General features: G+C 43.1%; 1 protein-coding gene across 3 annotated transcripts in view; it reads left to right on the top strand.

The window, feature by feature from the left end:
• The window catches only part of NT5DC3 (5'-nucleotidase domain containing 3), a 72,591-nt gene that overhangs the window by 25,414 nt on the left and 26,954 nt on the right, over nt 1–20,223 (top strand). For all 3 annotated transcript variants that reach the window (XM_040407860.1, XM_040407878.1, XM_040407869.1), the window contains exons 3-6: nt 7,762–7,836; nt 10,027–10,082; nt 16,017–16,107; nt 17,216–17,353. In XM_040407860.1, coding sequence (XP_040263794.1) covers nt 7,762–7,836; nt 10,027–10,082; nt 16,017–16,107; nt 17,216–17,353 — 360 coding nt within the window. The remainder of the gene's footprint in view (nt 1–7,761; nt 7,837–10,026; nt 10,083–16,016; nt 16,108–17,215; nt 17,354–20,223) is intronic.

The following is a 20,223-nucleotide window of genomic DNA, read 5'->3' as shown; positions in this document are numbered from 1 at the left end:
CCAAAGTGCTCGTGTGCTTGGGTGCTCTGGCCGAACACATTGGAATGCTCGTGTGCTCTACCGAGCACAATGGAAGTCAATGGGAGAACCCCAGGCACCCCCTGCTCGGAAGAGAAGAGGGTGTCTGGTTCACAAAAAAAGGTTAGAAATTGATGGAAACCTCATCAAAATGGTTTGGAAACAGCATTAAGAGAATAGCTGGATGCGTCTTGGACTCCTATTATCTATGACATACAATAGACAACCACACAAAGGCTATATGCCAAAAGCCAGGTATGTGCAAGCCATCAATCTATCCATGAGACAGATAACAGCCAGCATACCTTACAATGGCCGTCTTGTGCACTATTAGACATTCAAAACCAGTTCTCATCTGACTGAGAGCCAGTAAGCCTCAAAGTTACTTCAGATCTGTTGGATGGCTGGGGTGGACCTGCGCACCTAGATCAATATCATTAGGGTGATAAAAAGTTTTCTGATTGTCCTAACATAATATTCAATAACCTTTTCTATACAGTTTTGTCATGTAAAAACTCATTTGCATAACCATGGGCATATGGGAAAGACATGCAAATGAGCAGAATCTGCCTTGTTTTTCAGCTGAAAAACCATTGGCATGGAAAATTTGAGATCTACGCTACTCATGAACAGTGCCATCTATTGGTCTCAGTCTTATGACAAGACTATTAGTGTAGCCTTTTGCATGGAAAATTTGTGAATATTCTAATCGCAATCTACACTACTCATGAACAGTGCCATCTATTGGATTCATAGTCTTGTCATAAGACTATGAAACCAAATAGATGGCCCTGTTCATGCGTCATTACAAGCAAGGCAATAGTCCTACATAGTCCTCAGATACACCCTAGCAAGCTTATATTACCGCAGATAAAGTGCTAGAAGATGTGTGAATGATAGCAGCAATACGATATACACCTCAGTGTTGGAGCAGGCTATTATAGGCTCTGTTGAGCAGTGTGCCCCACTTACTGGCGCCCCAACAAAATGAGAAATAAAAAGTAAATAGAACAATAGAGCAGTAACAGTAGTCATTGTACGCACAGATAAGGTTCTGTATGCAGATCCTCTATCACTCCATGGTTTCACCATAGCCACCACAGTACTTAGATTTTATCTTTTTACCCATAAGGGGATGACAAGGTTCCCCAGTTATTTTGCTTAAAAAACAATCAAAACAAATGGAAACTCGCACAAAAATGTAAAACTTATTTCATCACTGTATGCTAGAGAAAGGAATTTTGCTACTCTTATTACATGACATTTTATTGCATTTTCCCTGAAAATTAATAGTTTGCATACAAACACACTTGCCCACAGACAAAGGTAGTTTATCTTCCTCTTCTGGTTTACATAGTAAATAGCAGGTTGGTCTTCTGTTTGCCACAGTAGCATCCTGAGTTTAGCTGTGGGGAACACTTCAGAATCCACACTCAGATATTTGAGGTAATGCCATCTGTTGCTGCAATTGGATGGTGGAGGGAAAAGGCTATGAATTGCTTTTTTCATCTCATCCCACAAAGTTTCAGTGAAATAGAGGGTGACTGTGTGAAATAAATGAAGTTGTGACAGAGTTTGGTGTATTGGGAACTGTATGCACTCTACCGCTGTGCTCTGAATATCAAAAATGGGTTTAAAGGGCATCTGCCAGCAGTTTTGTACCTATGAAAGTGGCTGATTTTGGCATTGCTAAAATTGATTTAATATATGCAAATGAGCCTCTAGGAGCAATGGGGACGTTGTTGTTACTCCTAGAGGCTCTGCTCTTGCTGCAACTGATGTGCCCTCTGCATTTTAACGGGGCCAGGTGTGATGTTTTCACTGCCTGGTCCGGTCAGCAAAAGCAGAGTCTCTAGGTGCTATGGAAATACCCCGTCTCCTTTGCATATATTAAAACATTTTTCTCAGTAATGCAAGCACATATGATCATGAGACCAACACAGATGTCTTCAGCTGCCAAGTTCACATGTAACAGGTCAGCTGACAGATGCTATTTTTATAGAAAACTAGCAGAAGGACCTTTGCACGGGTATATTTCATCTATTTCATTTTAATGTTTGTGTCTCATTAAAAGATATCGACAGTATCAGCACCCCGCCCCTTTAGCAGTGAACTCCACAGTCCCCTACCCCTTAACACTGACCCCCCCCTCCCACAGTGCCCCGCCACTTTAAAATGGGACCTCCACAGCAGCCCATCCCCTTAACTTTGACCTTCATAGCAGCCCATCCCTTTAACAGTGAGTTTCACAGCACCCCACTTCCTTGACAGTGACCTCCTCAGGGGCCCGCCCCCTTAAGTGACCTCCACAGTACCCCGTTGCCTTAACAGTGACCTCACAGTACCCTTCTGCCTTAACAGTAACCTCCACAGCAGTTGCCTCTTTAATAGTGGCCCCTGCCCCCTTAACAGTGACATCCACAGCAGCCTGCTCCCTTAACAGTGACCTCCACAGTGCCAGGCCCCTTTAATGCTAAGGCTACACTACGACATGTGTCGCGCAACATTTTGTCTCAACAATTTTTATAATGATAGGCTATGGTGTCGCACTGCCACATGTGACATCCAAGATGGATTTTTCTGCGACTGTCTCAGTCGCAGCATGTCGCATGTCGCAGTGCAACAACATAGACTATCATTATAAAAATTGTCGCACGACATTGGTGCAACATCAATGTCGCGCGACACATGTAGCAGTGTAGTTTTGCCCTATGTGTCCTGCCACTTATTGTTGCGCGATATATTTAGTCGTGTAGCCCTAGCCTAAAGCTGACCTACAGCAGTGAAGAAAAATGGCTGGGTTGTTCTGGAAACCTGGAGTAAAACTGTGTATATATGGAGACTAAGTGCCTGCAAGCTTCTATTGGCTGATAAGGGACATGTGACCGTGTGTATGGCAGTTGGGATATGAAGAGAAAGACTTGCAGGCTTGTAATGGCTAATGCAGGTCATTTTTGAGGAATATCTCAGGAACGTTACGTCCTAGAGAGCTGTGACCCCCCCACAAGGTTTCTTTCCAGGTAACAAGGGATGTGTATACCAAGTTTCATTGAAATCGATGGTTGCGTTTTTGAGTGATTGAGGATCGTACATGCACACATATATACATATAGATACTACAATCATGTTGTACTCCTTTACACATTATTTTCCAAATTCTGTCTTGCTTCCCAGTCTTAGAACACCATGTTTATGAGTTTCTGCTGAGACATCCACTTCTTAAATGAAAAGTAGCAGTGTGTTCTTGGTACTCGGTAAAAGGAGTTATCCAGGAATTCATATTGATTACCTATCTTTAGGATCGGTCATCAATATCAGATCGGCGGGTTCTGACTCCTGGGACCCCTTTTTGATTAGCTGTTACAAGAGGGTGGGTGCTCTGTGAGCACCACAGCCCCTTCCTAGGCCATGTGACATCTCAGTACATTGATCACCTGGACTAGTTGCAGCTTAGCCCCATTGAAGAGAATGAGCTGTAATACCAAGCACAGCCTCTATACATTGTATGGTGCTGTGCTTGGTAAGCTGCCAGGAGCCCTCCACACTCACCTGAGCTCCGGTGAGCACCGCAGCTACCTAAAACAGCTGATTGGCGGAGGTACCGGGACTTGGACCACTGCCAATGTAACATGGTAACATAGTATATAAGGCCGAAAAAAGACATTTGTCCATCCAGTTCGGCCTGTCATCCTGCAAGTTGATCCAGAGGAAGGCAAAAAAAACTGAGGTAGAAGCCAATTTTCCTCACTTTAGGGGATAAGTCATCATTATCATTTCCTGAATAACCCCTTTAAATCTATGGGAGATACAGAAAAAAACACTAAGCAGATGTTCAAAGCATATCCAGTTGATAGGATATAAAGGCACCTTTCTAAATGAAATGGTTTTCATGAAAACTTCCTGGCAGTTTGCTGTAGATTCTGTGCAACTCCTTTACATAGCTGCTGTGCTGCTGACATGGTTGTGATAGCACACATTTCCGGGCTGATTACCAGGAAAGATTAATGGACCTTAAGGCTACTTTCACACTTGCGGCAGTGTGATCCGGCGGGCAATTCCGTCGTCGGAACTGCCCGCCGGATCCGCCGATCTGCCGCTGACTGAAAGCATTTGTGAGACGGATCCGGGTGCAGATCCGTCTCACAAATGCATTGCAAGGACGGATCCGTCTCTCCGCTTGTCATGCGGACAGACGGATCCGTCTTGTACATTTTTTCACATTTTTACCGATCTGCGCATGCGCATGCCGGAACGACGGATCCGGCATTCCGGTAATTCATTCCTATGGTAAAAAATGCCGGATCCGGCATTCAGGCAAGTCTTCAGTTTTTTCCGCCAGAGATAAAACTGTAGCATGCTGCGGTTTTCTCTTTTGCCTGATCAGTCAAAACGACTGAACTGAAGACATCCTGATGCAAACTGAACGGATTACTCTCCATTCAGAATGCATGGGGATAAAACTGATCAGTTCTTTTCCGGTATAGAGCCCCTGTGACGGAACTGTATGCCGGAAAAGAACAACGCAAGTGTGAAAGTACCCTAACATGTATAGCTTGGAAGAAAGACGAGACAGAGCGGATATGATAGAAACTTTTAAATACATAAAGGGAATCAACACGGTAAAAGAGGAGAGAATATTTAAAAGAAGAAAAACTGCTACAAGAGGACATAGTTTTAAATTAGAGGGGCAAAGGTTTAAAAGTAATATAAGGAAGTATTACTTTACTGAGAGAGTAGTGGATGCATGGAATAGCCTTCCTGCAGAAGTGGTAGCTGCAAATACAGTGAAGGAGTTTAAGCATGCATGGGATAGGCATAAGGCTATCCTTCATATAAGATAGGGCCAGGGGCTATCCATAGTATTCAGTATATTGGGCAGACTGGATGGGCCAAATGGTTCTTATCTGCCGACACATTCTATGTCATTATCTGCTTTGCTCAGCCCGGTTACTCTGATCTACCCCTCTCTCCTCTTAGAGTAGCACAGTGTGAGGTCAGCAGGACATACCAACAGAAATGTCAGAGGTTGTACAGAGAGGGAGGAAACACATGGCAATGGCTGCAGAAGGGGAAAGCCATACACAAATGAAACTGTCCCGTGAGCGCTTGTGAAGACAGCCACTTTGTGGATTCACAGAACTGATGTCCAGCATGTATTACTAGGAGGGACATGTCCCAAGTTTGAAACTAGTACTAGGCAGCAAACTGCCCTAAAATAACAGTTTGGATTTATTCACATGACATTTAAATTGCTTTTTGTGTTGCATTCTTTTCATAAAATTAACTGGACAATATTTTTCTGTCATTGCTACTAAAAAAAGTTACAGAAAAACACAGCAACAAGGTTTCATGTGAACCTACCCCTAAACTATACGGGGAATAAAAGTGGCACCAAATGATAGGAACGCTGATAATACAAAGGTTTCACTGGCCTAGTGGTGAATATTTCTCCTGATGTGCTGCATGCCTTCATGGATAGATTTATTGTGGATTTGATAACCGTCATATCTTGAGAATGAGGTGGAAGAAAAGAATAAACCCTGTTTATTTAAGCTTTGTTTCTGGTTTATCTTATGACATTCCTCAGCAATTGCTAAGAAAGGTCAGTATAAGTTTCATACCTCTTCAAATGAGGTAACAAAATGAAAATGGAATGTAACGTTACGAAAGAATGGCCGTACACCAGTCTAGTGTTTAATAAAACATACGACTTTGTAGAGCAAAAAGTTATGTACGGTATAATTAGGTTGGATTTTATGTGACTCTCCAGATTCAGCTGGGTTAAAGGGGTTATCACATGACTAATGTAAAAAATGAAAATCAGACATCATATAGTACATGACAATACCTTTCTAACAAAGCTAGAACCAGCCCTGTACCTCACATGGATCCAGAGATCTCCCCATTCATTGCTCTGCTAGATTTATATCAAGGGAAGTGTACTTTCTGCTGCAGCCCTCTCTATCACAGCTCAGGAGGCAGCTGAAGGATGAAACTGAGCATGTGCAGCCTTATCAGTGAGCCGGACAAGGAAATAAGAAAGAATCAAACAGCAGTTGGTGCTATACAGATACATTTTATTGAACGGCTCAGTGGCTATGCTACATTTTGAATTGCCTGCAATTACAAGAGTATTCAGATCCAGGTTTGAAAACTGTAGTATTTTTTGTGGGACAACCCCTTTGAGACCTTAAAGGGACTGTCCAGTTTAGAAATGCTGTTTCATATACCCTTTTAGGCCGTATACACACAACCATATCTTCTTTTTGGTCTGCAAAAAGTTAAAGCGGTTTTCCAAGTCATTTCCACTGATGACTTGAATAGTATCTGATCAGTGGGGGTTTTAAAAACGGATAGCACACTGAAGAAAAATATGCTCGTGTGCATTAGCCCTTTAGAGAAATTTGAGTTAAAGGGATTTTCCAAGATTTTTTTTTTTTTTTTTTTACTGTTGACCTGTCCTCTGGATAGGTTATCAGTATCTGATCGGTGGGGGTCTGACACCAGGGATCCCAGGCAGTCAGCTGTTCGAGAAGGCAGCGGGGCTCACAGTAGTGCTCGTCTCTGCTTTTTCTAGGCCATGTGATGACACATGGCCTAAGAGCAGCTCAGCCTCATGGGGGCTGAGCTGCGATACCAAGCACAGCCGCTATGCAATGTGCGCTTGGTAAGCAGAGAAGGCAGCGGCGCTCACAGGAGCACCGGTGCCTTCTCAAACAGCTGATCGGCGGGGGTCCCTGGTGTCAGACCCCCACCAATCTGATACTGATGACCTATCGTGAGGATAGGTCATCAGTATAAAAATCTCGGAAAACCATTTTAAGTGAGGAGACCCCCACACACTTTTTTTGGCCAGAGTGGAGAGCAGTTACAAAGAGTTTCTCTTGCTCTGGAGGACCTGCACTGTCCTTCATTACACAGATAGCCCCTTGATTTCAGTAGACATTGTGTATTGTCTGATTTCTCCTGCTGTGGTGCTGAAGAGAAATTAAATTCTTACTGAAAAGTTTATTCCCTTATTAGAGATGATTGCTGGGACTCCCATCTGAGGGGCACTTTATGAAAAGCTTATTTTTGAGGGAGCCTTCTTACAAATAAGGATTGTCCAAAGCAGAGAACCCTCTTAATTTGTGTTAGATTGGCAGTTACATTGCCATTTGTTTCAGTGGCTACCGAATAGGAATCAATGAGGACTACTGTGATCTACCGAAAGGAGGGGAGAAGAACAAAGACTCTGGCACTAACCCAGCTAAAAGCTAAAAAGATTAAAAGTTGTTCCTATCTAACAAAGAGGGAATATGAGAATTGCAGACATTATCGGCCATTCAATTTGACACCACAGTAGTGTTTGAATCTATGGGAACATATGGATCCTAAAAATGTTATCAGGGTTTACTGTTCTAGACAATTAGGGATGAGAGAACTTGTGTTTCAAGTTCGGCGTACAAGGTTCGGGTTATTTAAGAATTCCGTTATGGATTCCGCTACCACGGAACATAAGTTATGGTCCATGGTAGCAGAATCAATAATGGAATTCTTAGATAACCCGAACACACAAGTTCGCTCATCTCTAGTCACCAACCCTATTCAGTTTGGATAGGATGTATGTGGGACTAACTGAGAAGCTAGCTTGGCTACCTTTATGACTAGTAATTATGAGAAAGGTATGTTAAAGCTTCAGGTGCTATGGGCTTCAGTTCTGTATCTTACTGCTTGCTCTTCTAATTTGTTCTTTTATTACAGTATCCGAGTGAATTGAGAAGATATGAGTATGATGCAGACTTTGCAATTCGGGGTCTTCACTATGATGTTCATAAGGTTAGTATTTTGACATGAAGCTTTTCTGTCAAGAGCTGCACAGCCTCTTGGTCGGACTATAAATCGGTTATGTGGACTTTAAATCCACTTTAATCCGACATCCCTCAAGGCATTTTGCTTGAATTGCCATTAATAAAGGGATATCCAATTTTAATGATTGCATGTATTGGTTTAGAGAATAGGCAGTTATACAATTTTCTATTATACATGTATTTAAAAGACCTTTATTATATTCACACAATAGTTTCTCTAAAAAAAACTGGCACAGCTCATGTTAGTCCTGTAAAATGCATCTATTAGAGATCTGAATAGGGGGACTAAAGAGGGCGTCAGTCATGTGACCCTCAAGCGTGTCATGTGACCTCTGGCATTCTTTTAACGGTCCAGATATCTAACAGGTGAATAGTGAGATGCAGAACATATGAATACAGTATATGCATCATTACTGCCTGCAGCAGTATTTCATGTCTGTCAGTGTCTGTGTAGCTGCACATCTGACATTGTTCTCCCTGTCACCCCTGTATGTGTTGTGTTTGTAATTTTTGTTTACAGTTAAATTTATTAACATGATAACATCACCTACAGACAGGAAGCCATTTTACAAATCACCTGGAAACAGGCAGGCATGTAAATACACATATTATGGAGTGGTTGTAATAACCATCATGGTTTCACCATTAGTCCTATGTAGTTAATCCATGGACGTGTCCCGTGTGCTTACCCAGTACATATGTGATGTAGCTTTATTGCTTATGGAATTTCAGTTCGGTGTCTCATGACTAATGCCATGTTTCAGTTAGGCAATGGTTGCATTACACAGGACTGACGGATTAATGGGCTAAACAATTCTGCCGTGCAGATAATGTTCAACAACCTGATATAAGAAAGATATTTAAAGGGGTTTTCTCATCATGGACAATGGGGGCATATCGCTAGGATATGCCCCTATTGTCTTATAGGTGCGGCTACCACCGTTGGAACCCGCACCTATATCGAGAACAGAGTCCCGCAAGGTGGTGGCTGGAGGACTCCGGTCCAGCCACCACCAAGCCGGCTCCCCATAGAAGCGAATGGGAGCGTACTGCGCATGCGCGGCCCCCGCTCCTATTCATTTTCTAGGGGGCCGACGGAAATAGCCAAGCCAGCGTTCGGCTATTTTCGCCGTCCCCATAGAAAATTAATAGAGGGCGGCTGGGCATGTGCAGTGCGCCCTCCTTCACTTGCGGGGCTCCGTTCTCGATATAGGTGTGGGTCCCAACGGATCTGGATCTGGCAGATTTTTTATTTTAGTCTGATCTGAGGTCTGATGGGCTAATCTGAGGTCTTGGGGGTACGGATGGGCTAATCTGAGGTCTGGGGGGTACTGATGGACTAATCTGAGGTCTGATGGGCTAATCTGAGGTTTTATAAGGCTCTGAGTGGGCTGATATGAGGTCTGATGAAAAATATTATTTTCTTATTTTCCTACTCTAAAATCTGGGGTGCGTCTTATCATCTGGTGCGTCTTTATAAAGCGAAAAATATGGTATATATTTTTTATTATATAAACAAATGAATTAAAAAAATAAAAACCGGGATACCCCTTTAACAGTTCCATTCTCCACCAACCTCTGCCTAAAATACCTAGGCTTTGATTTATCATACCTTCACTCCCAAAATCTGGCATCAAAAAGTTGGAAAATAGTGCTTTTGTGACTTTTTTTTGCACTCTCTTTCGCAAAATTTTGCGACTTTTTTGCATTTTTACACCACTCACTCCAGTTTTGTGATACGGGTGGAAAAGTGCGTGTGGTCAGCTAGGTTAATGAAGTTTTAAAAAGTCGCAATCTCACTTCAGTGGGAGGGTGGAGCAGCTTCTCTAGACAAATTTATCAAACAACCTGTGACATTTCATACATGTGGCATAAGGTAAGACAACGCAGACTCAAGCAAAACTGACTTCAAATATTCTCCTCATGATAAATTCCCCCATTTATACTTTTACTAACTTCACCAACCGCCATGTACACTAGAGCAGTGCTATATAATTCTACTTTTGTGAAGACAAAACTGCAGCCTGTGTTTGTATGAAACTCTAACTGCTGAGCTGTCGTCAGCCCATTCTCAGACTGAATGGCCGGTTTATTCTTTTTCAATTATTTTGCCGTATCAGTAGTATGAAAGTGTTAATGGTCTATCTCTTTTTATAAGGCACTATTAATGAAGATTGACTCCTTCCATTACATCCAGCTGGGAACTGTGTACCGGTGAGTCAGACATGTTCTCACCATTGGCTTGTGGTTGTATGGTTTTATTATGGACTTTACATTTATTCCTTCTACCTTTTTATTGACCTGTCATTTCTAACATGTCTGTTTTACTAAATAATCTTATTCCCCATGCAATGATTCTGGAGCTTCTTTTCTTATAACTTTGTAATTTCGTTCCTCAGTTAATGCTACTCAAAATGTATTAATGAATCTGGAACTGGGGGTTAATAGTTCCGTTTGTTTCCCTGCACAATGTCACACTGGCAGCACTGATTAGACAATGGTAAACTGTGCAGAAACACCCCTAACCTCACTGATGACACCCTGTTGCAGATTCATTAATGCATTTCTAGTAGCAATAACTGAGAAAAGAAACAACATAAAGTTATACTAAAGGATCTCTAGAATCATTATTGCATGAGGAATAATGATTTAGGAAACCAGACATGTCGGGAGTGGTGAGAGGTCCTCTTACACCAGCAAAGAATTGGGGCGCATTGTCTTGGGTAAACAGTAATCCGCTGCCAGCAAACAATGATACTCTATGATCGCTCATCCCCATAAAGAGGAGATGATTGCTGCATGTAAATGTTTAAGCAATGATCGGGATTGAATGGTTTGTTCCCAGTCATTGCTCATGTGCCTTTCGACTGATTCGTAGCCATATCTCGCCACTTAAGATTGCTACAAGTGCAGAATAAAGTCCCTGTATTGCTAGGCACTGAGATTGCCCTCATGTGGTTTTCATGAGCTGTTAGCAAGTTATTTAACTCCTTATTGACCGCTGATGTGTAATTGTATGGCGGTCATTACGGTGTTTCTACGGCAGCGCTTTAGAATAAGATTGCATTGCAAGCAGTGCTGACATCTCCAAGCCCCAGCTCCCAGCTAGGGGCTTGGACATTATTTTGGGGACCAGTTTGATTGTCGTGAAAAACCAATCACAGCCCCGCTGTAAGGCTACATGCACACAAACGTATTTTGTTTCCGTGTCTGTTCTGTTTCTTTTGCGGATAAGATGCGGACCCATTCATTTCAATGGGTCCGCAAAAAATGCAGACAGCACACAGTGTGCTATCCGCATCCGTATGTCCGTTCCGCAAAAACAATAGAACATGTCCTATTCTTGTCCGTTTTAGGCATTGTTACAATGGATCCGCAAAAAAAAAACAGATGGCATACGGATGTCATCCGTTTTTTTTTGTGGACCACAAAACACATACGGTCGTGAGCATGAAGCATGAAGTTAAATGGTGGGCTCAGTGGTCCTCGCAGTCCTCTCCTTTCACTCTGCTTATAACTTTTACATGTATTGTTTTGCTTTTATTTCCATATTAAAATGGTGTGTAGAACCTGCAACGCAGAGATGGCGTTATTTTGTACTCTGATTCGGGTAGCGACATAGAGGCCGCTTCAGAAGTGGAATATATATGTAGTGAGGACACCTCAATACTTCATCTGAAGCGGTCGTCAACACATTCCATAGTCCAGTGGAGGAAGCCACAGTTGCCGAAGGTGCAGATGTGGAAAGTAGCGGTCATCTACTACTGCCAAATATTTTTGGGGGAATCCTACAGCAAATTGTTCCCCTATTTACGGATACTCCTCCAGCACTATTGTACTATGCAATCTGTATTAAGAATGCTATTATTTTCCCTTATAACCGTGTTATAAGGGAAAATAATAATGATCGGGTCTCCATCCCGATCGTCTCCTAGCAACCGTGCGTGAAAATCGCACCGCATCCGCACTTGCTTGCGGATGCTTGTGATTTTCACGCAGCCCCATTCACTTCTATGGGGCCTGCGTTGCGTGGAAAACGCACAAAGAGGAGCATGCTGCAATTTTCACGCAACGCATAAGTGATGTGTGAAAATCACAGCTCATGTGCACAGCCCCATAGAAATGAATGGGTCCAGATTCAGTGCGGGTGCAATGCGTTCACCTCCCGCATTGCACCCGCGTGGAATACTCGCCCGTGTGAACTCAGCCCTAGGGATAATTTTTTTGATTTGACATCACAGAGCCTCAGCAAAGGACAATATGAGGCTTGAAAATCAGAGGTGGAAACAAAGTCATCCTTAGGGTCCATTCACATATCCGTATGTGTTTTGCGGATCCGCAAAACACGGACACTGGCAATGTGCATGCCTTTTCGGACAAGAATAGGACATGTTCTATTTTTTTGCGGAACGGAAATGCGGATCCTCGGATGCGGACAGCACATTCCGGCCCCATTGAAAAAGAATGGGTCCGCACCTGTTCCGCAAAATTGCGGAACGGATGGGGACCCAATTGAAGGTTAAAGGGGACCTGTCACCTCTCCTGACGTATGTTTTACGGTATCACCATGGTATCCGCAAAACAGACAAGAAAAGGACATGTTCTATTTTTTTTGCGGGGCCACGGAACGGAGCAATGGATGCGGACAGCACACAGAGTGCTGTCCGCATCTTTTGCGGCCCCATTGAAATGAATGGGTCCGCATCCGAGCCGCCAAAACGGCGGCTCGGATGTGGACCCAAACAACGGCCCTGTGCATGAGGCCTAAAGGACTCCCATGTGATAAAAGGTGTTGTCGACTTTGGGCTATCTTTTTTTTTTTGGGGACATTTTCTGCTGGGACCTCTATCAGCTGTAACCTCTGGGGAGACCTGGTACAAGTATTCAGCTTCTTCTCTGCTGGACCATCACAGGGAATTACACAGCTCTCTTTGAAATCAGTGGATTACCTATGTATTTCACTGAAGTGCTGAGAGAGGACATATGAACACAACCCCCTAATGAACTAGGCATCCTCTTTTCATTAGAATGGGTACCCTTTGCCTTTCATTTGTGGCTATGCTGGCTGCCCTATGTTCAGTTCTCTAATATGACTATATATACTATAAATTCTTGAATTTTCCTGTTTTAAACACAACTTAATCCAGTTCCTGGTAGCCATACCTTTTTCTATACTCTGCAGCCTGTACTACATTTAAATGGATGGAGGAAATTTAAATATGTTCCTACATTTTTACTGATGACACTATAAGTCTGCATGCACACGACCGTGGTGTGTTTTGCGGTCCACAAATTGCAGATCCGCAAAACACGGATGGCGTCCGTGCGCGTTCCGCAATTTGCAGAACTGCATGGACCGCCTTCAATATAAATGCCTATTGTCCGCATAGCGCGGACAAGAATAGGACATGTTATATTTTTTTTGCGTGGGCCACGGAACGGAGCAACGGAAGTGAATGTGTCCGCATCCGAGCCGCCAAAACGGCGGCTCGGATGCGGACCAAAACAACGGCCGTGTGCATGAGGCCTAAGGCTACTTTCACACCAGCGTTTTTGCTGGATCCATCATGGATCAGCAAAAACGCTTCCTTTAGGATAATACAACCATCTGCATCTGTTATGAACGGATCCGATTGTATTCTCTCTAAAATGGCCATGACGGATCCGGCACGTTTTCTTTTGTGTCCGAGAAAAGGGATCCTTATATTGTGTTTCATGCCGGATCCATCTTGCTCTGCATCCCATGACACACTCAAAAACTCCTGTTTGCAGCGTTTTCTGTCCGGCATAGGAACGCAACCAAACGCGACGGAATGCATTCTGGTGCATTCAGTTCAGTTTTGCCCCCATTCACTGAAGCGCTTTCCTATGACGGATCTCAATACCAGAAGGGAAAAGTGCAGATGTGAAAGGACCCTAAGGGTCCGTTCACGTGATGGAATTTGGCGTTTGAGTTCCTCTGTCAACCATGTGGTGACTGACTCCAGTTGATTGCAATCAGAAGTAACGCTCCTGTTCACATTGCTAGCAATTTACAGACGCAACTGCGGGGTGTCTGGACAGCTGGTGTAGATATCGTAAAAAAGCGTGGACTATGGATTCTGCACGAGATGATGCAAATATGGGGCACAAAATGATTGTAACACAATAATCCCAGCTTCTGATGTGCGACCCCAGCCAAAAGATTGAGGGAAATGGATATTATGTAATGAGTTTGCCGTTTTTTCATTTTAGATTATAAACTGTGAGTGAATAAGATTGCAGAGTAAAGTTACCCAAACTTGGCTACAAAATCACGGCTGAAATAATTAGAAATGGCAGCGTGCGCCCCCCACCCGTTCTGTCATTAGAAGTTGCTGAATAATGCAATAATCTCTTAATCTGCAGTGTGAAACCTGCTCAGATCCAAGGCTCTAAGCAGCTCTGCATTGTGTTAGCAATTAAAGAAATCCTCTTTTCCTGCATGAATTAGATGAGAGGTCCAAAAGCTTTATTATTTCAAATACCAGAGGTGATGTGGGGTCAGATTGGGTGTCTTTCTGAGGTTTCCTTACTGCCCACGGCTGTTTGAACAGAGTAAGGCTCCATTCACACGTCCGCAAATGGGTCCGCATCCGTTCCGCAATTTTGCGGAACGGGTGCGGACCCATTCATTCTCTATTGGGACGGAATGGATGCGGACAGCACAGTGTGCTGTCAGCATCCGCATTTGCGGAGCGCGGCCCCGATCTTCAGGTCCGCAGCTCCGCAAAAGATAGAACATGTCCTATTCTTGTCCGTAGCTTGCGGGTCCGCAACACACCACGTACGTGTGAATGGAGCCTAAGGATTGAGGAGCAATGAAAGGTAGAATGCACAATGGATTTTAGTCCAAAACCCTTCCTCAGTGTTAGGCCTCATGCACACGACCATTTTTCGGGTCCGCATCTGAGTGCTATCCGCATCCGTTGCTCCGTTCCGAGGCTCCTCCAAAAAAAATATAGCATGTCCTATTCTTGTCCATTTTGCGAAAGGCACACGGACGGCTTCTGTTTTTTGCGAACCGCAAAAAACGGAACGGTGGTGTGCATGTGGCCTTACACTGGCATAAAAGCATGATATACTATATGAACCTGTTGGGTGCATTAATCTGCAGGGTTTACGAGGGACATTTATTTAGACCGAAATTATCCACGCTGCTCTTAAGTCCCTCTGTGCTGCTGGAGGAAGGCGCAGGCCTCCACATAAGTTAGGTGCTTCTTCCAGCAGGCCCTGAGACAGACGTGATTCTACGCCAGTCCCCTTGCTGGCGTAAATTTAAGCCATTTTCCACGGCAAAAACCAGTGTGGACAATGATGAAAGAGCCTGGCCTGCCGGCCCGCCCACGCCACACCGCCTTTTCTTGCCGCTTTGGAAAAGTGACATGAGCAGAGAAAATCCGCTGATTTTTCCGCAAAAAAATGACGCCCAACAAAATCTGCAACTTTAATACGCCACTATTGTGGCGTATATCACTTGATAAATGTCCCCCTATATTTTTAGTGCCAGAGTCTTACAGTTGATCATCTTTTAGGGTCCATTCACATGTCCGTATGTGTTTTGCAAAATTAATGGGTCCGCACCTGTTCTGCAAGATTGCAGAACGGATGCGGACCCATTTTGCGGACGTGTGAATGGACCCTAAGACATACTACTTTTAGTGCTGTATAAAATAAGTGTAGATTACAAATCTTTCATAACCCTTTGTATCAAGGCTCTGGAGCCACGAGGTACATGACTGATCCACTATGATCCGTGTTATATGTCTACTGCAGCTTGCAGAAATCCATGTGCTTGCTGCCAAAACAACCTCATTCAGAAGAATGGAACTGATTTTCAGTCTACCATGTGCGAATACGTCCTAACGGATTCATCCGTTTTCTGAGTTTCTAATACTGTCAGTTTCTGAATACATAGGGGTCTAATGTCGTCAAACTGTTGGTCACTAAGGCCTATGCATGACATACGTAGAGCGGTTTGGGGATGAACAACCAGTTGGATTCCAGCTTCAATCTATTTCTAAGGCATTTCATCTACAGCTTCCATCTTTTGGAAGATGCCGGAGGAGATGAATACAAATCAGCTAACTGCAGCAGACTGTGTAAAATGATTCTGTCCTTTATTTTCAGGGGATTTGATGTTGTACCAGATTCTGAGGTTATTGAAATGTATCAAGGTTCTCATGTGCCACTGGAACAGATGAGTGACTTTTATGGAAAGGTACACGTATTAATTATTATAGATCTCTATTAAACTTTGACATGCCTACAGTTATTATTAATTGTTATTATGCAATTGTTAACTGACCTAGTGTCCTAAGATTAGGAGTTTGACATAAAAAGGCTTTCTTGGCCCCTGTATGAAAGCTCCCAATTCTGCATGGCACCGGTCTAGAACTGATATTGGTGCAAATTAGTATTTAAAAGGGTTTTTTCCGAGATCAGCAAAAATGTGAATTGCAAGGAAGGAATGCCATTAACCTCTAGATATCGCTGAGGCCAGTAGTCGGCTTCAGCAGTCATCTGGGTAGACAGACAGGTAATTTCCTGCAGCACCATGAACAAAGACTGGTGGGGATCACCAAAGCGGTGCTGCTGTAACAGCGGGCGATTTCTCCGGTCAAGTAATGCATTTTATGACATTTTTAAACCTTTGCCCAAATTTCTACTGATCTCGGAGTACACATTGGGGTATGGCCACATGTGGAGGGTCTGTTGCGAATTTTCTGCAGTGGACATTCCGCAGCGCATCTGTTGGTATTACCAAATATTGTGGATTTTTGTTGTGGAAGTCCTTGGTGTGGGTTTGCATTGCAAAGGTTGAAATCCATGGTAAAAATCCGCAACCACAATCGACATGATGCGGCTTTAAAACCCACACAACATGTCAAGTTATGTGCAGATTTGCTTGCAGAAACATTCTGAAGTACATGGAGATTTGTGGAAATCTCATCCACTTTGCTGCTGCAGATTTTCCACATATGCAGTCCTGCCCTAAAGCCTGTATTGTACTAGCCTTTTTTTTTTTTTTGGCAGATAATCGCTAACGAGTGTTCGCATAAACGCTAGTTAGTGATCATCTTGCAGTGTAATGCTCGATCATTGGACAATCCAAATCTTTTGACCTGTTAAAACATTATCATTTGCCGGGGCAAACCACTGTAAAGCATGGAGAGGAGCTCCATGCCGCGGAGGAGATGGCTACATGTAATAGCAGCAGTCTCCTCCACTAGGCGATTGTCACATTGGGCTGTGTAGTACAGCCTTAACCATTTGTAAAGAGCACTATACCAACTTGCGGTAACTCTCTCTTGTTTGTGACTCTGCAGAGCTCAGAAGGGAACACCTTGAAGCAATTTATGGATATATTCTCCTTACCTGAGATGACTTTGCTGTCCTGTGTCAATGACTATTTCCTGAAGCACAACATTGATTATGAGCCTGTACATTTGTATAAAGATGTAAAGGTATGTAATAAATTAATGAAATAAAATAAAGTTGGTAAACCAGTCATTTTGCTGCAGAAATTGAGGATTTGTCACTGCTGCAGCCATTAAGTGTACACTGCAGATCAATATCTTTACTTGTAAAGACGTGTAATCCGCAGCAGCAAAATCTGCACCGCATCTCCATTTATGTGCAGAGTTTGTGGTGGAAAATGTCCACAGCCTGCGGATCATATTTGTCAATGTTCTTTCCACTTTTTCCTTTAGCTAAGAGGATTAGGATGTCATTGAAACCACTGCTTTCACTGCATAACATACAAAGGAAGGAATATTGTTCCTGTCTGATATACAGTGTTAGTTAACAAGTGTTCATATGAACGCTCGTTAGGAATAATCTGGCGGTGTAAAAGTGCCGCCAGTTACCCGATGAAGGAGCTAAATGTTTGTTCATTGGGTAATATAATCATTTGGCGGTCACCTGAATCATTGTTAGTCGGCAGTAGATTTAATTCTGCTCTGCTGCCGGCAAACAATGATTCTGTATGGGGACAAGCGATGGCATTGGTGATCGTTCCTCCCCATACTGTGGAGGAGATCGCTGCGTGTAAATGCATCAGCCTGCTTCAGTGATGGGCGTTCTTTTTTCGGGAAGGAACCCTTCCTTCCGGACAATCACCTGCTGAATTGTCTGGTGTAAAGGGACCTTTAGACAAGGCAGACAAAAGATGCACCAGATTCATGGTGGTGAATCATGCTGTATGATAAATTTGGTTTATCTTCATAAATGTTAGACACTTTTGTATAATGTAAAGTAGTGCCCATTCAAGTGAATGGGCCTGGGCAGCAATGCCAAGCACAACTGCTATCCAATGGATGGTGCTGTGCTTGGTAAGCTATGAGAAGGCAGTGACACTCACCAGACCACCACGGCCTCATCAAACAAAAGAGGTGCTGGGAGTCGGACCTCCACCAATCTGCGGACAGGTCACCAGTATTAAGTGGAAAAGCCCTATAAAGGGAAACTATCATCAACTTTATGCTGCCCATACTAACAGAAGTATAAAGTAGTGACAGGTGAGTTGATTTCAGAGGTCGGTCATTTAAAAGTTAAAAGTAAGTGGTTGCCGAGAACCAACATCACAATCATGGTAGGATGGGCCTGGAAAAGAGTCACGGCCACCTGAGAAGAGTCATGGTTATTCATGAAGTCCTGCTCTCCCTGCCCACCTGCTGATGACTGACAGTCTTCTACCTAGTTTTCTCCCTTTCTCTCTAGGAGAGAACTGCCAATCATCAGCAGACGGGTGAGAGAGCAGGAGATTAGGAATAACCAGGACTCTTCTCAGGTAGATTTGACTCTTTTCAAGGCCCGGGCTGCAATGATTATGATGCTGGTTCTCAGCAACCACTTACTTTTAGCTCATGAGTGACACACTGCTGTAATCAGCATTTCTGTCACTACTTTATGCTGCCCTCAGTGAGGTTAGCATAAAGTTGATGACAGGTTCCCTTTAACCCTTTAAGGACCCATGACGTAGCTGTACATCATGGGTCCGATCCCTAAACATGGCGCCCGCTCGCGCGTGCAGCACGCGCCTTAGCCGCGCGGTTTCTGCTATTTTAAATAGCAGAGACCCGCGGCACATGTATGCGATCAGCCATAAGGTGTGACCACGGGATCTGCGCAGACCAGAACCAGAAGTCGCGCGCTTCCGGTCCGGTCACAGCGTTCCCCGGCTGAGATCGGGAGACCTATTACCATGAACTAATTGACCGAAGCCTTAAGCAGGCTTCAGAATCAATTAGATGTATGTATCAATACAGGCCACTAGATGGCAGCCTTGTATTGATATAGTGCAAATGAAGTCTTCAATGATGGCTATTTAGCCATCACCAAATACTATGTTGGGCAAGGTGACAAAAACATAAGTTTTTACAAATATAAAAAAAAAACTAAAAGTTCAAATCACCCCCCTTTCCTTAAAATTAAAAATGAAAATACTTAACCAATAAAAAAAATCGCCGCGTGTGAAAATGCCCATACTATTAAAATATAACAATATTAATGGCATACAGCAAATGGCGTAGCGGGAAAAAAAATAAAAACAGCCAATTTGCCATTTTTTGTCACTTCAACTACCCAATAATTTTTTTTATAAAAAGTGATCAAAAAGCCGCACACACTTAAAATTGGTATCACTGAAAAGAACAGATTGTCCCGCATAAAAAAGCCCTGTACACATAACTACAAAAAAGTTATAGGGGTCAGAATATGGTTATAAAAAAAAATAATTTTTACTCCAAAGGTTTTAATTTGAAAAAAAGTTAGTATTAAAACGCAAGAAAAATTATACAAGTGTGGTATCCTTGGAACCATACTGACCTGTAGAATGAAGATAACAGGTCAATTTTAGCGCATAGTGTACAGTGTGAAAAAAAAATATATAATTTTCCCGCTTTCTACTACATGGTATGCAACCGTAAATGGTGCCATTAGAAAGTACAACTTGTCCCGCCAAAAATAAGCCCTCCATAAGGCTATGTGAATGGAAAAATAAAGTTAGGACTATGGAAAGGCGGGGAGTGAAAAACGAAAACGCAAAAATGGAAAATCCCAGGGTCCTTAAGGGGTTAAACCAGACTTGTGGCACATTTTGCTTAGTAAATCTGCTCAATGGTTTTGCAGTCTGACTGTATTTTTTGCAGTTTTTTCCACTATAACCTGCCCCGAATGTGTATTCTATTGTTTTCAGGGCAGTAAATCGAATGTTTTGTAGATCCTCATTGCAAAGCCTCCCTAACTGATATGGTGCTTGTCTGCGCTTATTTTCTTTTATGCCACATAACTGCCCTTATTACACCCATGACTGTGGAATTTGTCATTCAGAAGT

Source organism: Bufo bufo, chromosome 1 (genome assembly GCF_905171765.1).
Source record: "Bufo bufo chromosome 1, aBufBuf1.1, whole genome shotgun sequence".
Lineage (NCBI taxonomy): Eukaryota > Metazoa > Chordata > Amphibia > Anura > Bufonidae > Bufo > Bufo bufo.
The sequence above is the reverse complement of the archived record's forward strand: the minus strand, read 5'-3'. Positions and strand labels throughout refer to the sequence as shown.